Below are 27,867 nucleotides of genomic sequence, written 5' to 3'. Positions count from 1 at the left end.
TGAACATATAGATCAACACATAAGTGCGCAGTGCCCATCTATTCAATAGAAAAATGAATAAAAAGAAAGAAAGGGGGAAAATGAAAAAAGAATAAGATGGTAAAGGGGAAAAAAGAAAAAGAAAAGGAATTGTAGTGTAATCCTCAGAGAAAAGGTTTATAACTCAACGAGTCATTTAAACCAGGGGCACAGGTAGCCCCTAAGGTGTAAATCCATCGAGCCTCTTTTTGTAAAAGTATACGGTCGTAGTTGCCTTCCCTCTCACCTGGGGGATAAGATTCCAGTGCAAAGAAATGCATGCAGGTCTCGTCAAATGCATGGAAGAGACCCATATGCCTGCTAATTGGTGTCTCCATTTTCTTGGCACGAACAAGAGATACATGGTCCCTGATTCGGCAAAAAAAGGGACGCTTGGTCTTACCTACATAGTAGGCCCCACAGTTGCAAATCATTAGGTATACAATACCGATCGACTGGCAAGTTGCTGAAAATTTTGGTTTGTAGATTTGACCATTAGGCAGCAATATATGCCTAGAAGCAAACAGGAAACGGCAATAATTGCACCTATGGCAGGGCCTACTACCAGTATCCTTATTTTTTGTTTTGGCTACCGGAGCATGCGCGGTACACCCCTCGGCTCCTTCCGAGACTCAGTGTGGAGATACTTTCACCCGCCCATCGGGGGCGTTCCCAGACGCCGCCGTGCTGGGGGGAGGGCTTTATAAGGCAGCATTGGTCTGCCTTTCATTCACTCAGTGGAGGACTGTGTACATGCAAGACTCTTATGTCTGTGCTATCAGGTATGTAGGTGTTTTCCTTCTGATTTTCAGCTCAACCTTTACTCTTGATTTGAATGTTTACTCAGCAACATACTGCAACTAATCCCTGGCTATTGTTTGCTGGTCTGTTTCCCTTTCTTTATGCACACCAGACTCGTTAGCCCTACGGGAATACAAAGCCCATTCTTACTCTGTATGAGAGTGGCTAGGAGAATATCTTTCCTGTCCATCCTGGATATTGTGATCTATTTATGGCAGCTCCTGATCCCTAAATATGGGTTCAGGCTTTCTAATGTGGATCCTATCAGGTAATTGACTTTAATTTTAACCTATGCAGTTTCTCTCAGAAGTCGCAAAATCAGAGCGACTCCTGGGAGTCAATATGTATGATTTCCCAATTATATTGGAATTCTCTCTTTTTCAATAGTATACATGTAAACTGCTATTTGAAGCACCTCCCTGCAAGCATCTACAGCCTGGATGTCTCCCTTCCTATTTTCCATTGAGGCTCTTCACACTTTTTTGTAATACGTGATCATTTTGATTTAGTTGTGTGAATACACAGTAGGTGAGTGTATGATCCCTCAGCCTCCTAGATTATTGAACGACCTTAATGCTTTGCCCCCCCCCCCCCCCATATATATAACCTACAGTGGTGTGAAAAAGTGTTTGCCCCCTTCCTCATTTCCTGTTCCTTTGCATGTTTGTCACACTTAAGTGTTTCGGAACATCAAACCAATTTAAACAATAGTCAAGGACAACACAAGTAAACACAAAATGCAATTTGTAAATGAAGGTGTTCATTATTAAAGGTGAAAAAAAATCCAAACCATCATGGCCCTGTGTGAAAAAGTGATTGCCCCCTAAACCTAATAACTGGTTGGGCCACCCTTAGCAGCAACAACTGCAACCAAGCGTTTGCGATAACGTGCAATGAGGCTTTTACAGCGTCCTGGAGAAATTTTGGCCCACTCATCTTTGCAGAATTGTCCTAATTCAGTTACATTAGAGGGTTTTCAAGCATGAACGGCCTTTTTAAGGTCATACCACAACATCTCAATAGGATTCAGGTCAGAACTTTGGCTAGGCCACTCCAAAGTCTTCATTTTGTTTTTCTTCAGCCATTCGGTGGTGGACTTGCTGGTGTGTTTAGGATCATTGTCCTGCTGCAGAACCCAAGTTGGTTTCAGCTTGAGTACACGAACAGATGGTCGGACATTCTCCTTCAGGATCTCTTGGTAGACAGCAGAATTCATAGTTCCTTTTATCACGGCAAGTCTTCCAGGTCCTGAAGCAGCAAAACAGCCCCAGACCATCACACTACCACCACCATATTTTACTGTTGGTATAATGTTCTTTTTATGAAATGCAGTGTTCCTTCTACGCCAGATATACTTGGACACACACCTTCCAAAGAGTTCCACTTTTGTCTCATCGGTCCACAGAATGTTGTCCCAAAAGTCTTGGGGATCATCAAGATGTGTTGTGGAGAAATTGAGACGAGCTTTGATGTTCTTTTTGCTCAGCAGTGGTTTTCTCCTTGGAACTCTGCCATGCAGGCCATTTTTGCCCAGTCTTTTCCTGATGGTGGAGGCATGAACGCTGACCTTAACTGAGGCAAGTGAGGCCTGCAGTTCCTTGGACGTTGTTGTGGGGTCTTTTGTGACCTCTTGGATGAGTCGTCGCTGCGCTCTTGGGGTAATTTTGGGCGGCCAGCCACTCCTGGGAAGGTTCACCACTGTTCCATGTCTTCGCCATTTGTGGATAATGGCTCTCACTGTGGTTCGCTGGATTCCCAAAGCTTTGGAAATGGCTTTATAACCCTTTCCAGACTGATAGATCTCAATTACTTTCTTTCTCAATTGTTCCTGAATTTCTTTGGGTCTCGGCATGATGTGTAGCTTTTAAGGATCTTCTGGTGGACCTTACTGTGTCAAGCAGCTCCTATTTAAGTGATGCCTTGATTGTGAACAGGTGTGGCAATAATCAGGCCTGGGTGTGGCTAGAAAAATTGAACTCAGGTGTGGACAACCACAGTTATAGTATGTTTTAACAAGGGGGCAATCACTTTTTCACACAGGGCCATGATGGTTTGGATTTTTTTTCACCTTTAATAATAAACACCTTCATTTACAAATTGCATTTTGTGTTTACTTGTGTTGTCCTTGACTATTGTTTAAATTGGTTTGATGTTCCGAAACACTTAAGTGTGACAAACATGCAAAGGAACAGGAAATGAGGAAGGGGGCAAACACTTTTTCACACCACTGTATGTATATATCAATATTTTTTGTAGCAATCAGATTTAATTATTTGCTTTTCTTTAAAGCTTATTGTAAATAATGGCACATGTATTATTTAATCATTTTCTTTGTATGTGTTTATCCATGCAGTATTACACTTGTCAATGATACTCAAAGCTCCTGAAGAAACTCGTCTATGAGTGAAACATGTCGAGCATCTTACTACATTGACTGAGTTCACTAATGATTCTTCCTGATCTTAATGTATTGTATGGATATATATATGTATTTATAGTGCTGTTTTAGCAAAAATTTGATATTTTTTGTATAATAATTTTTTTTTTAAAAAATCATTTTTCTTTTAAAAATCTTTTTGAGTGATTGCTATGTGACCTTTGTTAATATATGTAATGTTTGATACCGTTAAAAGTCCCGTTGAGGTTAGTTACCTCCCCCTTTGCTTTCTTTTTTAAATTTAATATTTGGGATGTGGTATCATTTTGTTTGGTTGGTTTCACTTCATTTTTTAATCTCTTTTTTTTATGGTTTACGCTAAATGCAATCACCCTATGATCGCTAGATCCCAAGTTGTCCCGTATTGCCACATCTGAGATCAGACTTGGATCATTCGTAATTTATAGATCTAGCAGGGCATTCTTTCTAGTTGGGGAAGCCGCCATTTCTAACTGTGATAAAAGATGCAGCTCCCCCTCCTCCTTCAGGTTGGGGGGCCTATAACATACCCACACTATTCATTTCCCACTTCCTTCTTCTCTCTGAAGTTCTACCCACACTGATTCCACCTCCTCCCTCACCCCATTCACTATGTCGGTCACTCTGCCATCCTTTCATTATTTACATTTACATATAGACACACCTCTCCCCTTCTTCTACCTTCCATGTGCTTCCGATACAAGAAGTACCCCTGGATATTTTCCAGGCAATCGTGTGAGCTGTCAAAGCACGTTTCAGTTATTCCCACAAAGTCTAAGTCCTCGTGTAATACCAGCTCTAGTTCCTCTACAATATTGATAAACTGTCTTGGACTCTGAGTGTGCTGCTTCCTCAAGTTGGGTACCCTACAGCTGTCCCCACCCACACACTGAATAAAGTATAGCATATTAACACATAATTGCTTTTAGTGCACAGCACTGCAACACAGTGTTATGAGCTGAAAATCATAGTTGGGCACGTCTACCGAGCGCAGCCCAATGCATATGGTGTGTACTGTCCTCAAATATCTTACAGCTGGGCTTTACATCTGTCCTTTATTCTCATACCCAAATCCTTGGAAATACTTACTGGCTCTGGAGAGAATGTGACTTTTTCTCTTTCTTCAATGATGGAGTGCTCAGCATCGGAACATCCAATCAGCGGGCCGAGTGCTGTCACTTGGGGATGGCATGAAGGTCACTAGGCCTGTGTAAGCAGTGCATCACTCTTTCTTGGGTTTTTTAAGTCAGGTCTCAGGTATGCAAATAGTCCAACAAGGAAGCTTGGAGAAGGTACATTGCAAGTTTTAGTTGAAACAGCAATGCATGAATGGCCTAAGTGACTTTGAAGTGTCACTAATCTCTGGTTTAAAAAAGAAATCTCTTTACGTATGTATTCTTTAATCAAAAAGTCCCTTCTATAGCTTCAGCCTCCTCCAAATCTCCAAAATCATTTGTTTTCGCTGCTGTGATCTGACTTCCTATTAGAGGGTGACTACATTAGTTCTCCATGGTCCCACTGTATGTAGAAATGTAGCAAACCTTACTCCCTGGAAAGACAATAAACTATGGACTATGGGTTACGCTAAATGCAATCACCCTATGATCGCTAGATCCCAAGTTGTCCCGTATTGCCACATCTGAGATCAGTCTTGGATCATTCGTAATTTATAGATCTAGCAGGGCATTCTTTCTAGTTGGGGAAGCCACCAATTGGGACATGAAGTTGTCCTGTAAGATCTTCATGAAATGAAGGGCCTTTAATGAGTGAGCTATAATCACTTCCCAGTCAATATCGGGGTAATTGAAGTCCCTTATAATATTTCCCTGTCTCGCTGCCATTTCTAACTGCGATAGTAGGTCCAGCTCCCCCTCCTCCTTCAGGTTGTGGGCCTATAACATACCCACACTATTCATTTCCCACTTCCTTCTTCTCTCTGAAGTTCTACCCACACTGATTCCACCTCCTCCCTCGCCTCATTCACTATGTCGGTCCACTCTGCCACCCTTTCATCATTTACATATAGACACACTTTACATCTGTCCTTTATTCTCATACCCAAATCCTTGGAAATACTTACTGGCTCTGGAGAGAATGTGAATTTTTCTCTTTCTTCAATGATGGAGTGCTCAGCATCGGAACATCCAATCAACAGGCCGAGTGCTGTCACTTGGGGATGGCATGAAGGTCACTAGGCCTGTGTAAGCAATGCATCGTTCTTTCTTGGGTTTTTGAGTCAGGTCTCAGGTATGCAAATAGGGCAACAAGGAAGCTTGGAGAAGGTACATTGTAAGTATTAGTGGAAGCAGCAATGCATGAATGGCGTAAGTGACTTTGAAGTGTCACTAATCTCTGGTTTAAAAAAAAAAAATCTCTTTACGTATGTATTGTTAAATCAAAAAGTCCCTTCTATAGCTTCAGCCTCCTCCAAATCTCCAAATTCATTTGTTTTTGCTGCTGTGATCTGACTTCCTATTAGTTCTCCATAGTTCCACTGTATGTAGGAACATAGCAACCCTTGCTCCCTGAAAAGACAATGGACTATGGGGTGTGTAGTTTGCATAGTGCAGTGCACATAGGTGTGCGCAGCCTATTGCATTAGGGTGTGCACCTCAAAGCTCCAACACATATGCGTTTGTGACATATTAATTGGCCTCTTCCCTGCTTGCCATCCTTAAAACAATGGGGGGGGGGGGAGAGAACCAGGGGGATCTGGGCAGCAGAAATAAGAGGAACTGGGACAAGAGGGGTGGCATACATTGTTACTAATTCCTTGTATTTTTCTCCTGTTCAGCTGAATGTCAGTGAGAGGCAGAGGAGAAGCCTACTTACTGTATAGCTGCTGCAGAAGAAAATACAAATCGGTTCCACTAATTTCCACCCTCCCCGCCTATCCTGTCCAGGCTCTGGGGGTCGCAAGTAAGGAACGTGGCTTACCTGTCACCTGCCCATGATTACGGGTTGCCAACTCCAGTATTAGGGTGTGCCTAGGCACACCTGGCACACCCCTTGCGCATGCCTATGGCAGTGCACATGACTGCAACTAACAGGTACTGCTTATCCAAACAGAAGCATGGTGGAAAAATGGAAGTTCGGGAGCTCACAGAGGATGTTACAAGGAGGCATAAAAACACAGTAAGAAACCATTTCATGAAAAATTGATTACAGGGCCATTAAGTAGGCATATGTATGGATTACCGTTTGGTGTCACATTAAGGGGTCATTCCTGATGCCAACATGGCAGCATACTAGTGATAAAGCTTCGCCTCTTGACCATTCCCTCTGGACCAGTGAATAGCATAAAAAAAAAGGAGAGTAAAGAGAGAAAAGAGATGGGGGGTGCCTTTGATATCCTTTTTCTTTCTTGCAGTTATTCTTGCTTTCTGCTGGCCGTCCCTTTTTCACAAACACAATGGTTAGGGTAAGAAACCACCGAAATAGTACGTTTTCAGGAGACCTAAAAGAGTGCCTTCTTATGCAGTTTGCTTTGAATTATTTCAGCACCACATGCTCATGCTCTCAAAGTTCAAAAGCCACAGAGGACAGACATTATTCAAGAGAGCGTACTCCCGCTCCAGGAAGAAGTCCAAAAAAAGACTTCACACATACTCTTCTCCAGAGCAATACAGAAGTCCCAGTAACAAATCCTGCTGGGCCTGTGGCGCAGTTGCTTTGACCAACAAATTGGTGTGCAAAAACTGTCTGGAAGAATTTGCAGTAGACAGAAAACAAGAGATTGCTCAGGTCTCATCGTTGTTAAAGAAGATAGTGAAAGATTCCATACCCAAATTCACCTCTATTATCCCGGAAGCTCAGCCACCTGCTTGTGTCACCCAAGAGGCCCGATGGAGGATCAGTCAGGAACTTCAAAAAGTAGTGCTGTTCTACCCAGCTCTGCGTCCTTACAATCCGGTCAGCCTGTGGAGAACAGTAGTTCCTCCTCATCAGAGGAGGACCGAAACAGCTTGTGTTAGGCAAAATCCTACTTTTTTTTTTAGAAACGACAGGCCTGTTTTCCGTTTTATGGACAATATAAAGAATGTCATTAAACAGGAATGGCAGAAAACTGAGAAGAGGTTCTCTTTCAATCCCATGCACAAGTTATTTCCCTTACAGGAGGCGGAGGTAGCCTCACTTGATTCACCATCGACGGTTGATGTGGTGGTGGTCCGCCTGGCAAAAAACGTGATGCTCCCTATGGAAGACTCAGCCTCTTTTAAGGAGATCATGGATAGGAGAATAGATCTGGATCTTAAAAGGGCATACCAGGCAGCCGGAGTGGCCTGTCCTCCAGCTATAGCCCTCACCTCGGTGGCTAGTGCTCTGAAGGTCTGGACCCAGAACATTGAAACAGCGGTTAAGGAAGGGGTGCCAAGAGCGGACATCATTCACGCCCTAGATGAGCTGAAAGTATCGGCAGATTTTATAGGCAATGCAGCAATAGACATGGTCAAGTGTTCAGCTAGAGCAATGATGCACTCGGTCACAGCTAAAGGGCTTAAAGGTTGAAACCCTGGTCAGCGGATGCATCTGCAAAACAGAGTTGGTGGAAGATACCTTTTGACGGTAAGTTCCTTTTTGGTACTAAGATGGAGGTGGCTATGTTGCGAGTGTCTGGGGGCAAATCTGGTCTGCTCCCGCAGGACAAGAAACAAAGGGGGTCAATGCCTTTTTTCAGCAGGTTCCATTCCTCTAGATCCAGAGATTCTACATTCACTCGTCAAACCAGGGCCTCAGGTAGCAGTTGGAGGGGGTCACAGGCAATCTTCCTCAAAGCGCACAAACAGAAAATGTTCAATGTTCCAGTCTTTTTGACAGTGCGCAGTCCCAGATGCTCCCAGTAGGAGCCAAATTGGTGCACTTTGGGGACATCTGGGCAGAAAATTGTACAGACTCTTGGGTAAAAACCACAGTCACCCAGGGCCAATCCTAGAGGTTTCTCAGCACACCTCCTCCAGATCATTTTTCGCCCCCACCAAAATCCAAGAGACAACACAAAAAGCGGCTGTTCTGCTACAATACGTACAGACTCTCCAAACACAGCAAGTGGTAACACTGGTTCACTCAGAAATGTACACAAGGATTTACTCCACCCTATTCATGGTCCTCAAGAAGGACGGAGGGTGGGGTCCAGTTATAGACCTGAAGAGACTGAAACGCTTTATCCTTTTTGGAAAAGTTCAAGATGGAGTCCATTCACACAATTATTCAGACTATACAGCCATGTGATTGGATGCTTTCATTAGATCAGCAGAACGCCTACCTCTCCATTCCTATCTTACTCGCCTTTCAGAGGTACCTGAGGTTTTCAATCGGTCAGATGCATCTGCAGTTTACCAGTCTTCCTTCCGGCCTATGCACATGCCAAAGGATTTTCACAAAGGTCCTTATTGCCGTATTAGGGTGCAGGGGCTCCAGGTCCACCACTACCTGGAGGATGTCCTACTGCTGGTCAGGGACCAGAAAGAGTTATTGTCACACAGGGAAATCCTCATTCATACCCTGCAGTAGGGTGGATAATCAATTTTAAAAAGAGCCTGCTCAGCCTGACCCAGCAGATGGTGTACCTGGGAGCTCTCTTCGATACCCTCAATGCGTCTGTCTCAATTCCATCAGGGAAGGCAGTGACGATCAGGAGGGACTCTTACCAGCAGCAACCTATCAGCCTCCCAGTGTCTCAGCCTTCTGGGCACCATGTCATCATGTATTCCAATGAACGCTTGGGCACACTGGCACCTGCGTCAGTTTCAGTCAGGCTTCCTAGCGCAGTGGAGGAAGCAAAACATGGCACAGCTAACAGCGGTGTCACTCAATATGCGAAGGAGCCTACAGTGGTGGCTAAAGCTGGAGTCCTTGAAGAAATCACAGCCCTTAGGTCCATTAAATTGGACAATTGTTATGACAGACAGGCTGGAGGGCACACTGCAAAGGTCAATCAGTCCACGGCAGGTGGAGCTTCTCCACCAAAGGAGTGGTTTCCAATGTACTGGAGATAAGAGCAGCCTTTCTGGCTCTCAGGGCCCTACATCACAGGATCAAGAACAGGCCGATCATTCTGCAGATGGACAACAGGGCAGCAGTCGCCTACATTTAGCGCCAGGGGAAACTCGCAGCAGCACGTTGCTGGGGGAAGTGGAACCCATAATGTCCTGGGCGGAAGATCACCTGCATTCCCTGAGGGCAGTCTATCTCTCTGGGAGATTGAACACACAGACAGATCATCTGTCACGAGCATTCCCAGATCATACAGAATGGGCCTTGCATCCCCAAGTCTTCTCTCAGTCCACAGGTGGGGTCTACCACAAATAGACCTCTTTGCATCCCACAACAACTGCAATTTTCAGAGGTTCCTGGGCCGGTTTCCGCATCCCTAGGCAGAAGGTACAGATGCTTTAGTTACACCCTGGAATTGCAGCCTAGCTTACTCTTTCCCCCCGTCTCTAATAATGAGATTCCTCCTGAGATTGTTGAAAGAACAAGTAACAGGGGGAGGCTGGAGGCGGCTCCTCTAAAGTGGTTCCCACCTTGCTGAAGCACAGAAAACCCACTAATAATATTTACGCCAGAGTCTGGGACAGATTTACAATCATGCTGACTGAGCAAGGCCTGGATCCGACTGCTCCCCCCTTTCAGCGGTATTGGATTTTCTTCAGTCTGGATTAGACATGGGCCTTAGCCTCAGCTCATTAAAACTGCAAATATCTGCAATCTCAGCAATAACAAAAGTCAGATGGGCTGAGGACCTATTAGTCAAGCAATTCCTAAAAGCAGTCATCAAGGTTTGCCCACCGAGCAGAAGAGTCTTTCCTTAACAGGGTCTGTCAGTATTACTGAGTTTTTTGCCAGCTCATCCGTTTGCTCCAACTAAGCAAAGTTCTCTTTGGGACATAACTTACAAGACAGTTTTCCTAACAGTAATAACCTCTGGCAGAAGAGTTTGAGCTCCAGGCGCTGGGAGCCATAGAGCGGCATATGAGATTCTTCCCAGATCAAGTCAAATTGAGGCCTGTTGACCACTTTGTACCAAAAGTAGCAAAACCTTCTACCAGTCAGGCTTTGCCTAACTTCCCAGAAGAGCACTCGGAGTTTGCATGAGCTGGATGTTTCCAAAATATTGAGGAAATACTTATCGGTTACTGCTCCTTTCAGATCTGCTGACAAGCTTTTTGTAATCCCAACAGGGAAGAACCAAGGAAAAGAAGCTACTGCAAGAACTTTGGCAAGCTGGATTGTCAAACTCATACGCAGAACTTACGGAGTGAGCTTCCTTCAGCGGTGATTGCACACTGTACCAGGGAGGTTGCATCTTCATGGGTGGCCCGTTTGAATGTGTTGATGGAAACCATTTGTATAGCAGCATCTTGGTCTTCCCAATGCACTTTTTTGAGACATTATAGAGTTGACCCATGGGCCTTGTCATCTGTAGATTTTGGCAGAAGAACTATCCAATGTTCTGTTATGGCATATAATAAAGTTGATCTTTATTTTTTTTCAAGCTGTACCCACCCTGTTGGCTAGGTATTTATCACTAGTATGCTGCCATGTTGGAAAATGGAAAATTATATCAAATACCGTAATTCATATCAAAGTCGTTATGTGGCTTGTTACAATGAATGAGGGGTGGGGGGGGGGGGTGTCTATCAACTAATTTTTTTGTGCTGTTTAATGGTCCTGAGGGAGTGGTCAAGAAGCAGAGCTCTATCACTAGTAGGCTGCCATGGTTTGGCATCAGGAAAAGAAAATTACGGTAAGTAATTGATACAATTTTCAATTTTTCCACTAGCAGCTGCATTGAACACACGACCACTGGTGTATGCTGCGGAAAACAGTACTGATGCGCCACTTGTGACATTTCAATAAAGTTTAAAGGAAAAAAAGGTAGACAATGGAATGGCCATTACAGTCTACCTTTCTTTTCTTTGAACTTTATTGAAATGTCACAAGTGAGGTTTTATTAAGTTCCATTGGCTGCAGAGTGGTGGGATGCAGTGGATAGCAGCTCACCATGCTTCAAAAAAATAAATATATTTTTTTGTTTTCTTTTAACTTTATTAAAATGTCATAAGTGACATTTTGTTAAATCCTAAAGGTAGCGGGGTGGTGGGATGCGGTGGATTGGCCTCATAGGGAACAATGCTTTTTGGGATGGTGTTGAGCAAAGGTATGAAAGAGCTCTACCACTTACATCTAACACAAAGAGAACAGTGTTCCTTTACTGCCAAAGGACTTGTTTTATATGCGCGGCTATCTTGCTACAAAAAATTAAATTTACTAATATGACTCCTAAATCAATCACGCCCTGTCATGCTGGACGATTTTACTAATAAGTCCCTATCATCTGACGCCTGAGTCTATTAATAAACAGAATGTTCTGAGCTGTGTGCTGGTTGTGACATTAATTATCTCCGAGCGGAAAGAAAAATTTATCAGGATTTGGAAAAAAACAACAGTGGCATATGCTGCGTGCAACACTTGCTAGACTCCCTGTCTTGTAGAACAGGAAAGATCTTGAGGATAAAAATGGAAACCAGAGCACCAGAACTATTACAGGCCCCATGCCTTCCCTCATTCTTCAGGTTGATTTTTTTAAAGTAGCATTTACCAAACATTCACTGCAGCTTAAAGTCCCAGGTCCATGCGTTTTATATGACAGTGATTGATTTCCCACCAGTTAAGCCTCCTACACACGATTGGATTTTCCGACGGGAATTGGGTGTTGGCAGGCTGTTGGCGGAAAATCCGACCGTTTGTACACTCCATCGGACAATTGTTGTCGGATTTTCCGTGGACAAATGTTGGATGGCAGGCTTTACAATTTTCCGCGGACAAATGTGTGTTGTCAGACTTTCCGAGCGTGTCTACACAAGTCCGTCGGACAAAAGTCCAAAGTACAAACACGCATGCAAGGACGAGCCGGAAGCGGTCGGTCTTGTAAAATAGTGTTCGTAAGTGAGAATTAACATTTGTGACATGGCAAGTTATGAAATCTGGAAAGGCAGCGCACAATTCTCTTCTTCTTTAATAGGATAATAATGAAGCTGCTTTGCTGGTGATACTGATGGAGTTATTGCAAACTAATTTTCAAAGACTTTTATTTTCTAGTGATATCAAGAATAATATTATTATTATTTTTATTTTTTTTGGTATAAGTTACCACAACACCATTATCCCGTAGTTTTTTTAAGATCAAAGATACAACTATGTTGGTGTCCCTTGTTAATTTTACATTGTATTTTTTTTAAATGTAACAGCCGAATCCCTAACTGTCATTTGAAGTAAAACACACAGCCAAGTATTATTCTACATCAGTTTTTTTATTGTGCATTAAAAAAAGAAAACAAATAAAATTAGACATGATATCTGCCAATAGAACTTAACCAAAAAGTGCATTCTATGCATCCAAAAATATAGGAAATATAACAAATCAAATCATTATTTAACTAAAAAATAAAATAAAAGCCTCATGCATGTGTCCTGCTTCCTAATATAGGGGGTCAACAATGCTAAGAGTTGGTGAAAGTAGGGGTCCGTCATCCGGAGCTAATTTCAAAAATCATCCGGATTATTCTCCTGGAGCTCCCACAGCAAAGGCATAGGAGATAATTGGTCCCGACTAATAAAGCAACCAATTTTTGGTCCAAGAAATCCACCTCCTCCTGTTCCTGGACTGGACTTGGTTCAAAGCAATAATTTCAAGGCCAATAATGAATAAAACGTTATTTCTTCCAATTCTGCAACATGGCTGGTTGATGAACGGCCGTTCAGACACTAACTGAAAAGCACGAACTGAAATGCGTGAAATGAAAAGCGCGAAATGAAAAGCACGAATCAACACTCAAACTTCTACTAACACGAAATTAGCAGAAGGAGCCCAAAGGGTGGCACTAAAGAGCTGAAAAACCACGTTGTACGTCACTACGTTCATGTTTGTTTGCTGACAATTGTGTGCCGTTTGTATGCAAGACAAGCCAACGCCCTTCTGACAAAAGTCCGAGGTTTTGTCTGCGGAAAATCCGATTGTGTGTACAAGCCTTAAGGCTCAGTTCACACAGGTACGGACCCTGCATCCCACATTTTCTCAGGCACGGTGGTCCATTCATTGGACTTCTGTGCCATTTGAAATGCACAAAAAAGGTGCATGCATGGTCCTTTTTTCCCTGCAGTTCCCGCATCTGAGACCGTGCTGTGGGCTGAGAGGCGTGGGGGTGCCCTGCACGAGCAGTGCAATTCAGTGCGATTCCCGCAAACCAGAACACACGGCCTGCGCTAGTGTGAACAGAGCCTGAGCCCTGGTCCCCATTGATCCCTTTTTGGCATGCGATTTGACAGTCTGCACTAAAATACAAGTCAGATTTTAGGCACCCCCTGCAATATGAATTTCAGCTGTAGTGAGATACTTCCCAAGGTTTAAGGATGGTTTCCAGGGATGGCATATTTTATACATACTGTAGTTACATTGGTCTAGCTTGACCAATGGAACTTTGCATATACCATACCTGGCTGATGCTGTAAATCACTAAAGTAGACAACACTGATCTCCACCTGCTTGCAGCCTTCGGAACACAGGAGGTCAGCCGCTCGGCACAGGCGCAATCAGAGAATGCTTTGCATTTTCTCAATAAATGCAAAGTATTTTCTGATTGGACAGTGTGGAGAGCATGACGTCACCACCCTGCCACTTCATCTCGTCCAATCAGAGAATGCTTTTGCACTGGTTCATGGTGCATGGGCCTTTGTGCCTATAAGAACAAGGCCTTACATACGTATAAAGAGAAACTGTACTTTTGTACAGCTGTCCTGTGATAAGTTCCCCCCACCTACTTGAGTGCTACCCACTAGGTGAAATATATACTAGCCTGATCCAGTGAGCTTTACTGTGTAGCCCCACTCAGAGCCACACAGCCTTTCTCCCGAAACTGCTGTCAGTTATAGCTCCATGTGGATCATTCAATACTGGTTCTAATGCAAATCTGTGAAGTCCCTGTTTTCTCCATTCAAGGTTTATCCTGTGTTGAGCCCAGATGAAGAGTGGTGTGGCCCCCGAAACTTGTTGGATGTTTTTATGTGACCAACAATTAAATTGATCTTGGACTCTTTAACCCCTTAAGCCCGGCCTATTGTAAAATCACAGCTGGGTGGGAACACTGTTGTTGCAACAAAGCCAATAAAGGGTCTGGAGGATATTAGTTATGAGGAAAGGTTGCGAGCACTGAACTTATTCTCTCTGGAGAAGAGATGCTTGAGAGGGGATATGATTTCAATTTACAAATACCATACTGATGACCACACAATAGGGATAAAACTTTTTCGTGGGAGTTTAACAAGACACGTGGCCACTGATTAAAATTAGAAGAAAAGAGGTTTAACCTTAAACCACGTAGAGGGTTCTTTACTGTAAGAGCAGTAAGGATTTTGAATTCTCTTCCACAGGCGGTGGTCTCAGCGGGGAGCATTGATTGTTTCAAGAAACTATTAGATAAGCACCTGAACGACCACAACATACGGGGGTATACAATGTAATACTGACATATAATCACACACATAGGTTGGACTTGATGAACTTTTGTCTTTTTTCAACCTCACCTACTATGTAACTGTTAAGATCCACAGGTGGTGAGTCTGACTTAGTGGAAGGGGACCGCTCTTACGGCTCTGGTTCTGGTCTCTCTGGAATGGGAACAGGGAGACCGGAGCACAGCGGGGTAGGAGAGTCCAGCCAGGTGCAGCAGCAGCAGGTAGCGGATAGGAGAGAATCCTCAGGAGCAGGAACTGGCAGTGGCAGGCAGGCCGCTGGGAGGAGACTGCAGGCAGGATGGCGGGCTCTTCTGGATGCAAGGTACAGATGCAGGAACAAGCAGGAACTGGCAGAGGTGTCAGGTACAGGCAGGGGTTCGGCAGCAGGTAGACAGTCCAAGAGAGGTCAAACAAGCCGGGGTCAGAGCAGGAGAGGTCAGCAGAGTCAGACGGAGCCAGGTCAGGTATCAGGTAGGTAGCAGATGAATCAACAGGTTTCTTCAGGCACAAGCTGCAGACGAACAGCACAGAATGACTGCAGCTGCTCCTTTAAAAAGGGCCACTGGCGCCAATAGCGCTAACGCGCACTCGTGCGTGCGTATGCCGCGCGCACATCCGAACGACGTGCACACGCTCGTGCTTGGGGACGCGCGTGCCCACGACGACCCGCGGGACGAACGCGCGTGCGCGAACGGACACCCGATCGTGCAGAACGGGCGGATTCCTGACATTGCCCCCCCACAAGGGGCAACCTCTGGGTGCCCCTAACGACTCTCTTCTCAGGGTGTGCAGTAAAAAAGGCCTGAATTAATCTATCTGCATGTAAGTTGGCAGCAGGTTCCCAGGAGTTATTCTCTGGACCATAACCCTTCCATTTAATTAAAAACTGACCTTGTCCATGACGTCTTCTAAAATCCAGAATGGCCTCCACCTCGTATTCCTCATTGCCGTCGATCAACACTGGGTCAGGAGGACCTGTTCCTCTACCGGGAAAAGGATCAGGTACGGCCGGCTTAAGCAGAGCTACATGGAAGACCGGGTGAATTTTCATGGAAACAGGCAAAGACAGTTCATAGGAAACTTCATTGATCCTCCTTTTAACTGGAAACGGACCCAGAAATTTGGGTGCCAACTTTTTAGAAGGGCAGGCTAATTTTAAATTAGAAGTAGAAAGCCATACCTGGTCCCCGACTTGAAGAATCAGTTCTCCCCTTCTTCCTCGATTGAAATTCCTCTTGCTATCCGCCTGAGCCTTGGCTATGGTCTCTTGGAGGATTTGGTTGTTCCGCTGCAGAAAGGATACGGTGTCCTGTACCGCTGGAACGTGGGATTCTGAAAGAATATCAGGGAGAAAGGACAGGTTAAAACCAAAATTAGCGAAAAACGGGGATTGGCCGGTGGTAGCATGGCTGGCATTGTTATAGGCGAACTCCGCCAAAGGTAAGAGGGAGACCCAATCGTCCTGGACAAAGGATGAAAAGCACCTAATGTATTGTTCAAGGGTTTGATTGGTGCGTTCCGTCTGTCCGTTGGTCTGCGGGTGGTAGGCGGAGGACAGGGCCAATTCTATTCTTAGGGCTTCACATAAGGCTCTCCAGAAACGAGAGGTGAATTGCACCCCTCTATCGGAAACAATATTGGAAGGTACCCCGTGAAGCCTGACTATCTCCTTGATGAAGATATGAGCCGTCTCCGATGCGGTGGGTGTTCCTTTCAAGGGTAGGAAATGGGCCATTTTAGACAAACGGTCACAGATCACAAAGATGGCTGTACAGTTCTCAGAAGGGGGAAGTTCCACAATGAAGTCCATCGTGACCATCCGCCAGGGGCGGTCAGGCACGGGAAGTGGTTTCAGCAGACCCCAGGCCCGGTTCCTGGGGACCTTGTTCCGGCTGCACACAGGGCAGGAATTCACATATTTTTTGCAGTACTCCCTCATGCCAGGCCACCAGAAGGAGCGCTGTACCAGCTCCAGAGTCTTGCGGACACCGAAATGCCCGGCGAGGGGGTGATCGTGGAGGAGACTCAAGACCTTTATTCGGACGTCCTCCGGGACAAAGATTAGATTGTCCTTCCAAAGCAGACCTTCTCTGGAAATAAGCGTAACTCCTGGAGGACTGGAGGACTCGAGGGAAGCTCTCTTTAACAGAGACAGGAGGTCCGGCTGGACGAGCAGAAAGGTGTTGGCTGGGAGGATGGTATCAGGGGGTGCGATGTCCTTGGGACTATCGAACATGCGGGAAAGCGCATCTGGCTTTATGTTTCTTGACCCGGGGCGGTAGGTAAGATGAAAGCTGAACCGGGAGAAGAAGAGGGCCCAACGGGCCTGCCGAGGTTTCAGACGTTTGGCGGTACGGAGATACTCAAGGTTCTTATGGTCTGTGTAGATAAGTATGGGGTGTACCGCCCCTTCCAGTAGGTATCTCCACTCCTCCAATGCAGATTTGATGGCGAGTAGCTCTCGTCCCCCACATCATAATTTCTCTCGGCCGGAGAAAGTTTACGGGAAAAGAACCCCACGGGGTACATCAGGTCATCTTTACCTTGACGTTGGGATACCACCGCCCCTACTGCTACCTCAGAAGCATCCACCTCCAGGATAAAGGGTCTTGACGGATCCGGGTGCCTGAGAACGGGAGCAGAGGTGAACAGACTCTTGAGTCTCTGGAAGGCGGCCTGCGCTTCGGGTCCCCAATGAAAGCGTGTATTCTGTTTGGTGAGCTGAGTGATGGGAGCGATGATGGCCGAGAACCCCTTTATGAATCTCCTATAAAAAGTAGCGAAACCCACAAAGCGCTGGATTCCCTTCTTATCGGTGGGAGCTGGCCATTCGAGCACAGCAGAGACCTTTTGCGGGTCCATTTTGATGCCTGCTGGAGAGATTTCTAGGCCGAGAAATTGGATACACTGCTGCTCAAATTTACATTTCTCGACCTTAGCGTAAAGTCCGTGTTGCCGCTACGCTAAGAGCTTTGAAAAAGCTCCGGAATTAGTGGTAAGGGGTAACGGTTCTTAATCGTGATCCGATTTAACTCCCGGTAGTCCACACAGGGCCGAAAGGTCTGATCTTTTTTTGTAACAAAGAATATTCCGGCACCGGCAGGAGATGTGGAATGACGGATGAACCCCTTCTTAAGGTTTTCGGTGATGTAGACCTTCAGGGCCTCCTGCTCTTTCTCGGACAAGGGGAAGACACGTCCGAATGGGATCTCTGCCCCAGGAAGGAGCTCGATGGGACAATCGTAGGGGCGATGTGGGGGAAGAGAATCAGCCCCCCGTTTACTGAAAACATCCAGAAACTCTTGGTAGGGTTCTGGGACTAACTGACACAAGTCCTGGTCTGGATCCAGACAGAGGAGTGTTCTGGGTTGTACCGGAGCTCCGGGCAAACAGTGATCCTGGCAGTAAGAGGAGAGGAACCTCACTTCCCCGGAAGACCAGTCGATGGAGGGGTTATGTGCCTGAAGCCACGGAATTCCCAAGATCACAGGGAAAAGTGGTGATGAGATAACGTCCAGGGTTAGTAGTTCAGTATGTTGGCAGGAAGTGGTAGTGGGTAGCGGAAGAGTCTCCTGGGTAACTCGGCCAGACTTAATTTGCGAACCATCAGCCAGGAAGATGGAAAGTTCATGGGGTTTCTTCCGAAGGGGGATGGAGTGCAGACTGGTAAATGCAGCGTCGATGAAGCAGCCGCAGGCCCCTGAATCAAGGATAGCGCTGACGTGAATCATTCTTCCCTGCAGCTGGAATGAGAGCAGAAGAGCGACATGGAACGAGTTGGAAGGCAGGGTTACAGGGTTGTGAGATACTGAAGAAAGGCACTTACGTGTCTTAACAGGGCAGTTGATCACGTAATGTCCTGGGCCACCGCAGTATAGGCATAAGTTCATCTGCCGGCGGCGGGCTCGCTCTTCAGGTGACAGAGTAGGCCGGAGTAGCCCGAGCTGCATGGGTTCTTCAGATGCTTGGGCGGCACTGGCAGGTCTCCCTTGAGAGGATGGTATGAAGAAGGGTGCTGAAGAAGGGGTCCTGGCGGACATCCAAGCTGGTCTTTGGGATTGGGTGGAGCGTTCTGCCCTACGCTCACGGAGCCTCCTATCAATCCGAATGGCTGAAGTGATTAAATCCTCCAAGGAATCCGGGGTTCCAACACGGGCCAACTCATCTTTAAGGCCCTCGGACAGGCCCAAGCGGAATTGGTGTCTCAGGGCCGACTCGTTCCACTGGGTATCTGCGCTCCAGCGTCTAAAGTCTGATACATAGTCCTCTGCCGACCTCCGGCCCTGCTGGAGCGCAGTTAATGCAGATTCTGCGGTAGCGGACCGCTGGGGGTCCTCGTAGAGCTGGGCCATTCCCTCAAGAAAGGTAGCAAGGGTCTGGGTGAGAGGACTGTCATTCTCCAGGAGGTGATGGGCCCAGGACTGGGGCTCTCCTTGCAGAAGGGAGATAACGAATCCTACTTTAGTAGCCTCCAGAGAAAAAGTCCTAGGCTGTAGAGCAAAGTAAAGTTGACAGGCGTTACGGAAGGCCCGGAACTTGGAGCGATCTCCAGAAAACCTCTCAGGAATGGGGACCCTAGGTTCAGGTGGAAGCGTCATCACGGTTGGTGGAATGGCAGGCTGAACAGGAGGAGGCTGAGGAGCAGTGATAGGAGGACCGGAGGTAGATAGCTGTTGCACACGTTCCTCCAGCCTGGAGTAACCATCCTGAAGGGACTTCACTGCTTGAGTCAGGGCCGCAAGATGCGAGCAGATCTCCTTCATGGCGGAGGCCCCTTCCGCAGACTCAGACATTATGGCTGTTCGTACTGTTAAGATCCACAGGTGGTGAGTCTGACTTAGTGGAAGGGGACCGCTCTTACGGCTCTGGTTCTGGTCTCTCTGGAATGGGAACAGGGAGACCGGAGCACAGCGGGGTAGGAGAGTCCAGCCAGGTGCAGCAGCAGCAGGTAGCGGATAGGAGAGAATCCTCAGGAGCAGGAACTGGCAGTGGCAGGCAGGCCGCTGGGAGGAGACTGCAGGCAGGATGGCGGGCTCTTCTGGATGCAAGGTACAGATGCAGGAACAAGCAGGAACTGGCAGAGGTGTCAGGTACAGGCAGGGGTTCGGCAGCAGGTAGACAGTCCAAGAGAGGTCAAACAAGCCGGGGTCAGAGCAGGAGAGGTCAGCAGAGTCAGACGGAGCCAGGTCAGGTATCAGGTAGGTAGCAGATGAATCAACAGGTTTCTTCAGGCACAAGCTGCAGACGAACAGCACAGAATGACTGCAGCTGCTCCTTTAAAAAGGGCCACTGGCGCCAATAGCGCTAACGCGCACTCGTGCGTGCGTATGCCGTGCCCACATCCGTACGACGTGCACACGCTCGTGCTTGGGACGCGCGTGCCCACGACGACCCGCGGGACGAACGCGCGTGCGCGAACGGACACCCGATCGTGCAGAACGGGCGGATTCCTGACAGTAACTATGTGATTAACTGTGGCCAATCACAGCTAATCACAATAGTAAACACTGAATGAGTAGTTTTCAATCAGAAAAATAGTTAAAAACTGTAAAATTCACAGTTACAGTGCCTTGCGAAAGTATTCGGCCCCCCTTGAACTTTTCAACCTTTTGCCACATTTCAGGCTTCAAACATAAAGATATAAAATTTTTATTTTTTGTGAAGAATCACCAACAAGTGGGACACAATTGTGAAGTGGAACGAAATCTATTGGATTTTTGAAACTTTTTTAACTAATAAAAAAATGAAAAGTGGGGCGTGCAAAATTATTCGGCCCCCCTTGCGTTAATACTTTGTAGAGCCACCTTTTGCTGCGATTACAGCTGCAAGCCGCTTGGGGTATGTCTCTATCAGGTTTGCACATCGAGAGACTGAAATTATTGCCCATTCTTCCTTGCAAAACAGCTCGAGCTCAGTGAGGTTGGATGGAGAGCGTTTGTGAACAGCAGTTTTCAGCTCTTTCCACAGATTCTCAATTGGATTCAGGTCTGGACTTTGACTTGGCCATTCTAACACCTGGATACGTTTATTTGTGAACCATTCCTTTGTAGATTTTGCTGTATGTTTGGGATCATTGTCTTGTTGGAAGATAAATCTCCGTCCCAGTTTCAGGTCTTTTGCAGACTCCAACAGGTTTTCATCCAGAATGGTCCTGTATTTGGCTGCATCCATCTTCCCCTCAATTTTAACCATCTTCCCTGTCCCTGCTGAAGAAAAGCAGGCCCAAACCATGATGCTGCCACCACCATGTTTGACAGTGGGGATGGTGTGTTGAGGGTGATGAGCTGTGTTGCTTTTACGCCAAACATATCGTTTTGCATTGTGGGCAAAAAGTTTGATTTTGGTTTCATCTGACCAGGGCACCTTCTTCCACATGTTTGGTGTGTCTCCCAGGTGGCTTGTGGCAAACTTTAGACGAGACTTTTTATGGATATCTTTGAGAAATGGCTTTCTTCTTGCCACTCTTCCATAAAGGCCAGATTTGTGCAATGTACGACTGATTGTTGTCCTATGGACAGACTCTCCCACCTCAGCTGTAGTTCTCTGCAGTTCATCCAGAGTGATCATGGGCCTCTTGGCTGCATCTCTGATCAGTCTTCTCCTTGTCTGAGCTGAAAGTTTAGAGGGACGGCCAGGTCTTGGTAGATTTGCAGTGGTCTGATACTCCTTCCATTTCAAAATGATCGCTTGCACAGTGCTCCTTGGGATGTTTAAAGCTTGGGAAATCTTTTTGTATCCAAATCCGGCTTTAAACTTATCCACAACAGTATTACGGACCTGCCTGGTGTGTTCCTTGGTCTTCATGATGCTCTCTGTGCTTTCAACAGAACCCTGAGACTATCACAGAGCAGGTGCATTTATACAGAGACTTGATTACACATAGGTGGATTCTATTTATCACCAGCAGTCATTTAGGACAACATTGGATCATTCAGAGATCCTCGCTGAACTTCTGGAGTGAGTTTGCTGCACTGAAAGTAAAGGGGCCGAATAATTTTGCACGCACCACTTTTCCGTTTTTTATTTGCTAAAAAAGTTTAAAATATCCAATAGATTTTGTTCCACTTCACAATTGTGTCCCACTTGTTGGTGATTCTTCACAAAAAATTAAAATGTTATATCTTTATGTTTGAAGCCTGAAATGTGGCAAAAGGGTGAAAAGTTCAAGGGGGTCGAATACTTTCGCAAGGCACTGTATAAGCAATCATAGTGTGTAAAAAAAGAAATAAAATCTTTGATCACCTCCTCAATATAGTAACACTGTATTGCTCTGGTCATTGTATGTGTAGCACCCTGGTGTTTAGACGAGGTTGCTAGTAAACCTAGTTTGCCAGGTGGTAGTTGCCCTGGTTAATTGTTAGTAGATCCACTGATTCCTCTCTAGTTCTGAACTTGCTGCAAATTCTCTCTTCAGTCACTAGGTGGCGTTATGCTGGTGACATTACATAGACAAGGGCTTAGCAAGGTCAGCTTATGAATGGATGGGGTGTCTCAGCCAATTGGCAGGGGTTTCTTTAGTCCCTTGGCCTGCTGGGATAGCCTATTTGTTTGGGTGGAGTCAGGTGATTGGGGTTCTGTCCAACCCGGATGACTGCCTGGGTGAACATGTGTTGTGCTGCCTCGGGCTGCTAGGCCAGAAGCCTGAGGGGCCTATCCTGGGAACATCTGGCTGCTAGGAGACAACGATCCTAACTATACAGAAGTGTTATCCGGCTGGAGGCCTTCCTCTGTATAGCTGTCTAGCTATAGATGTCTCGGAGTCTGTCAATTATCATTGCATCTACGTAAGGGTGTCCTGGCCCTAACCCACTCTCCCACAATTCTGTTAAGAGACAATAAATCTCTTTTGCATCGAAAAAGTGTCTGGTGCCCATCACTCCATCTTGCATCCCACCCACCATGCCTTGCAACCTACTCTACAAAGACGGATGTCAGCTATCCCTGACTGGAGGTCACCATTAGGCCTTTGGAGGTCCGGAACCTTGCTACAGATGTAAAAAAAAAAATTGTAAAAGAAAAGAAAAAAAGGATGTAACAAAGTAGCAAAATATAAAAAAATGTGAAAAAATATATTTACATTTTTTTTTTTACATACTGTCACCAGTTAGTATCCCTGATGACCGCCACACCAGTTATTTGATGATGTTGTACTGCACAGTATGTGAAACATTTCCAAAAATATATATTTTTTACATTTCTTTATTTTCCAAAAATTGGGACAAAAAATTACAAATTCAAAAAAACTCGGAATGCCTCTTACTAAATACCTTGGACTATCTACTTTCCAAAAAGGGGTCATTTGGGGAGAATTCATACTGTCCTGGCTTGTTAGTATCTCAAGAAATGAGATAGGCCTTCAGTACATCAGTATTGATCAATTATCAGATATATCCCATAGTTTGTGGACTCTTTAACCTTCCTAAAGACTAAATAATATACACCGATTTGGGTTATTTTTTGCCAAAGAAATGTAGCAGTATACATTTTGGCCTAAATTTATGAAGAAAGATTATTTATTTGCAAAATTTTATGACAGAAACAAAGAAAACATTTTTTTTTTCAAAAATGTTTTCATTTGTTTAGCGAAAAAATAAAAAAAAACCCAAGTAGTGATTAAATAATACTAAAAGAAAGCTCTATTTGTGAAAAAAAAATGCTAAAAATGTCATATGGGTACAGTGTTGCATGACCGCACAATTGTCATTCAAAGTCTGAAAGCTGAAAATTGGCCTGGGTAGGAAGAGGGTAGAAGCAGGGGCGTACTAAGTGAGGGGGCGGGGGGGCGTGCCGCCCCGGGTGCCACACACTGGGGGGGTGTCAGGCCAGCGCCCCCCCCTCTCCGCAAATGAAGTGTCAGACAGCGCCGTGCCTCGGGTTCGCAGCCCACACAGAGGAGCCCGAGGCACTGGCAGTGGGCGGCATTGCAGGGGGGGGGGGGTGCGAGCAGCACCCGAGTGGAGTGACATCTGCCGGCTCAGTGATCCGGGACCCGGCTCCCCTTCTCTCTGTGGTCTCGTCGCGCTGCCGTTCTTATCAGTCTCGGGCAGTGGCTGTCACTCACAGCCGAGCAGAGTGAAGCCGCCTCCCCCTCCTCCATGCGCAGCACTGTGTAGACAAGGAGGGGGAGGCGGCTTAACTATGCTCGGCTGTGAGTGACAGCCGCTGCCCGAGACTGATCAGAACGGCGCGACGTGAGTCACGTGACCACAGAGAGAAGGGGATTATTGCGCCGGGTCCCGGATCACTGAGCCAACAGGTGACACTCCACTCGGGTGCTGCTCGCACCTCCACCCTGCAATGCCGCTGCCTTGGGCTCCAGGTACACTATGGGTCCTTAGGGGAGGCTGTGCACTGTAGGGGGGTTCTTTACTGTGGGGGGTCCTGCACTGTAGGGGGGTCCTGCACTGTAGAGGGTCCTGCACTGTAGGGGGTCTGCACTGTAGGGGGGGGTCCTGCACTGTAGGGGGGTCCTGCACTGTAGGGGGTCTGCAGGGGGGGTCCTGCACTGTAGGGGGGGGTCCTGCACTGTAGAAGGGGTCCTGCACTGTAGGGGGGTTCTTTACTGTGGTGGGTCCTGCACTGTAGGGGGGTCCTGCACTGTAGGGGGGGTCCTGCACTGTAGGGGGTCTGCACTGTAGGGGGGTCTGCACTGTAGAAGGGGTCCTGCACTGTAGAAGGGGTCCTGCACTGTAGGGGGGTCCTGAACTGTAGAAGGGGTCCTGCACTGTAGGGGTCCTGCACTGTAGAAGGGGTCCTGCACTGTAGGGGGGGTCCTGCACTGTAGAAGGGGTCCTGCACTGTAGGGGGGGTCCTGCACTGTAGGGGGTCTGCACTGTAGGGGGGTCCTGCACTGTAGAAGGGGTCCTGCACTGTAGGGGGTCCTGCACTGTAGGGGGTCCTGCACTGTAGGGGGGTCTGCACTGTAGAAGGGGTCCTGCACTGTAGAAGGGGTCCTGCACTGTAGGGGGGTCCTGCACTGTAGAAGGGGTCCTGCACTGTAGGGGGGGTCTGTACTGTAGGGGAAGATTCTGCACTGTAGGGGGGTCTGTACTGTAGGTGAGGATTCTGTACTGTAGGGGAGTCTGTACTGTAGGGGGGTCTGCGCTGTAGGGGGGTGGGTCTGTACTGTAGGAGGGTCTGCACTGTAGGGGGGGGTCTGCGCTATAGGGTGGAGGGGTCTACACTGTAGATGGGGGTCTGTATGGTAGGGAGGGGGGTCTGCACTGTAGGGGATCTGTGTAACATGCAGAGGGTCCAGAGCTGTGAGGGGCTGTGTAATGTAAAGGGGTGCAGAGGTGCAGGGTGCTGTGTAATGTAAAGGGGTCCAGAGGTACAAGGGCTGTGTAATGTAAAGGGGTCCAGAGGTTCAGGGTGCTGTGTAATGTAAAGGGATCCATGGGTACAAGGGCTGTGTAATGTAAAGGGGTCAGGAGGTTCAGGGTGCTATGTTATGTAAAGGGGTCCAGAGGTACAAGAGCTGTGTAATGTAAAGGGGTCCAGAGGTGCAGGCTGCTGTGTAATGTAAAGAGGTCCTTAGGCGCAAGGTCCTGTGTAATGTAAAGGGGTCCAGAGGTGCAGGGTGCTGTGTAATGTAAAGGGGTCAGGAGGTTCAGGGTGCTATGTTATGTAAAGGGGTCCAGAGGTACAAGAGCTGTGTAATGTAAAGGGGTCCAGAGGTGCAGGCTGCTGTGTAATGTAAAGGGGTCCAGAGGTGCAGGGTGCTGTGTAATTTAAAGTGGTCCAGAGGTGCAGTTGTGGAGAGGGGGGGTACACAGTAGTGACAAAAAGATATTGAAGGATGCAGAGGTATGCAGGGGACACGGTGGGTGTTTTTACATTTTATGGTGGGGGGGGGGGTGCCAGATATAGGATCCGCCCCGGGTGCCAAATGCTCTAGGTACGCCCCTGGGTAGAAGTGTCCAGTATTTAAGATGTTAATCCAGTTTTGGTCTGGATTTCGGTGATTTGAGCTCCCATTGCTGACCCAGCCTTCTCCTGACCTTGCTTTGTGGATTCTGGACTCTGACCCCGGCTTGCCTCTAAGCACGCTCTGCTGTCTTCCTTGAATCGACCTCGGTCTTCTGCTTGACTATGCTTACTTCTGCTCCTTGTGCACGACCCTGGCTTGGCTACTGACTATGTCCTTGTTGTCCATCCGTGCTAATCCTGGCTTGCCATGTGACCATGTTTTGACTCCATCAGGTACATCCAAAGGAGAGATCCAAATAGTTGCTTCACACCTTATAATTATATAGGCACCACATCCCAGCTATTGTAAACAAACAAGAAAAAAATAAAAAATGGGACTTTCAAGGTGCAATTCAAAACACAAAAATGCTAAAAAATATAATTTTATTTTAGAAAACATTGATAAAAAGCATGATGTAAAATTCATCCAATATTACAGTACAATATTAGACAGTGCGGCTAAAAAATGTATTGTGCTTAACATGTTTCACCACGTCCAGTAGCTTCCTCAGGAGAATGATATTTTACAGGCTCTATCTGTATAAAGATGAATAAAGAAGTTGGATAAACAAGAAAAACACTAATATTGAAGCCAGACCAATCAAAAAGGTAGACCCCAATGGTGGATCATCTGATGATGACCATACAGGGTAAAATAAGGTAATTGAAAACTATGTATTTGACTGGTGGATACAAAGCCTGTATTAGGTGGACAATCCAGGCTGAAAATCAGCTACTCATCCACATTGGCTGAAATCACCTCAACAAACCCCCAAAAGGAGGCATAAATACCTGAGAATTTGTGTGTTTCCAAGACACCATCAACCACCTCTCATACTGGCCTGTCAGGTACATGCATCTACCTCTGACTGTATATCCTCACAGTCTTTGTACCTAGCTTCCAAGGTCCAGTAGCCAGATGCCTTCCTACGGGTCGCCATTCTTGGTCCTCCTCTGTGCTTGCATTACTGCTGACTGCAGTCCTGCAACTACTGCTACAGTACGTGATTACTGGCACCCGTGCTTCTTTGTGCCCTGTGCCCATCCCTACATTCAGGGGTACTCAGACCAGAGCTGCAAGGGGAAGCCTTCTCCTCACTTAAGACTCCAAACAAGTTATGTGACAGTCACATTCCAAGTATATGTTGTTCAGAGACCTTCAACCCTTGAGGGTGTTAGTCTAGGAGGTGGTGCACATTATTGTAAATATCTAGTGTTCACATGAAAATACTTGAGAGTGATGTGCTGTGACTCATGGATTGGCTGACTTACAATTGTTTATTCAGAATAGAAGATGGATAAAGGCACTTTCAATGCTTTTTGTGGCTGCCAAGGCCATTTCACCAGGCATTGTGTGTATTAAGTATACTTGTTGGCAGTTCAAAGCTAATACAGAAGTTCGGTTTTTCCATTAGGAATGGATTTAATTTGCAAAATACGTTCCTGGTTTATATCATGCTATTAAAAAGTATATTGGCAATTTTTTTATAAATATTAAAGAGGAACTTCACACCTGTCCATGAATTTTACTTTCCATATTCCACTTACCCAGCGCCATCTTTAATATTGATTGGACCCTGGGCAAAACTTTTCTTGCCCCCCCCCATGCAGATTCGCTCTCCACTTGCTCTGAGAAATACAATAAATGGCAGCTAGACTCAAAATCTGTTTACTGAATCAGATCAGGCAGCTATTTCCATGGTTGCCAGAGGTTACAGTGTATCATTACCGCTCACTGACTGGTTGCTAGAGGTTACAGCACACTGATTAGTTGCTAGAGGTTACAGCACATGATTTCTGCTTGTTGATTGGTTGCTAGAGATTACTGTGGATATGACCTGAGGGGGGCATGATATACATATCAATGCCACTGGCCGCCGCTATTTACATATGAATGCCGGTAATTTACATGTAAATACAGGGTCTGCAGGGGAGTCACCTGTACACAACAATAGAGCAGAGCTGGGCAGCATTAGTAGCAGAATTTCACACTGAGATATTGGGACACAGCACGGGACTAAAACCTCAAGAGACGAGGGAATTTAAACCAGTATAGTTGGCAAGTATAAGGCAGCTGCTTTGGGCCCCACAAAAATGACAGGGCCCAGGGCAGCTGCCCCTTTTGCCCTGCCTTAAAAACGGCCCTGCAC

The 27,867-nt window shown here is 46.4% G+C and overlaps 1 protein-coding gene across 2 annotated transcripts in view; it reads left to right on the top strand.

Annotated features, from left to right (window-relative positions):
* Nucleotides 1–759: 759 nt before the first annotated feature.
* LOC143923871 (uncharacterized) overlaps nucleotides 760–27,867 on the top strand; it is a 115,400-nt gene continuing 88,292 nt past the window's right edge. The window contains exons 1-4 of one of the 2 annotated variants that reach the window (XR_013261785.1): nucleotides 760–800; nucleotides 932–1,087; nucleotides 1,207–1,347; nucleotides 3,173–3,334. Coding sequence is in view for 1 of the 2 variants with exons in the window: in XM_077447803.1 (XP_077303929.1) it covers nucleotides 772–800; nucleotides 932–1,087 (185 nt within the window). In the remaining variant the exon portion in view is untranslated. Of the gene's footprint in view, nucleotides 801–931; nucleotides 1,088–1,206; nucleotides 1,348–3,172; nucleotides 3,335–27,867 lie in introns of those variants that run through there. The other variant, XM_077447803.1, reaches the window with a different exon arrangement.

This window comes from Lithobates pipiens, unplaced genomic scaffold (assembly GCF_037356315.1).
Source record: "Lithobates pipiens isolate NorthernLeopardFrog02 unplaced genomic scaffold, aLitPip1_a1.2 Scaffold_22, whole genome shotgun sequence".
In the NCBI taxonomy this organism is placed as follows: Eukaryota; Metazoa; Chordata; class Amphibia; order Anura; family Ranidae; genus Lithobates; species Lithobates pipiens.
The sequence above is the reverse complement of the archived record's forward strand: the minus strand, read 5'-3'. Positions and strand labels throughout refer to the sequence as shown.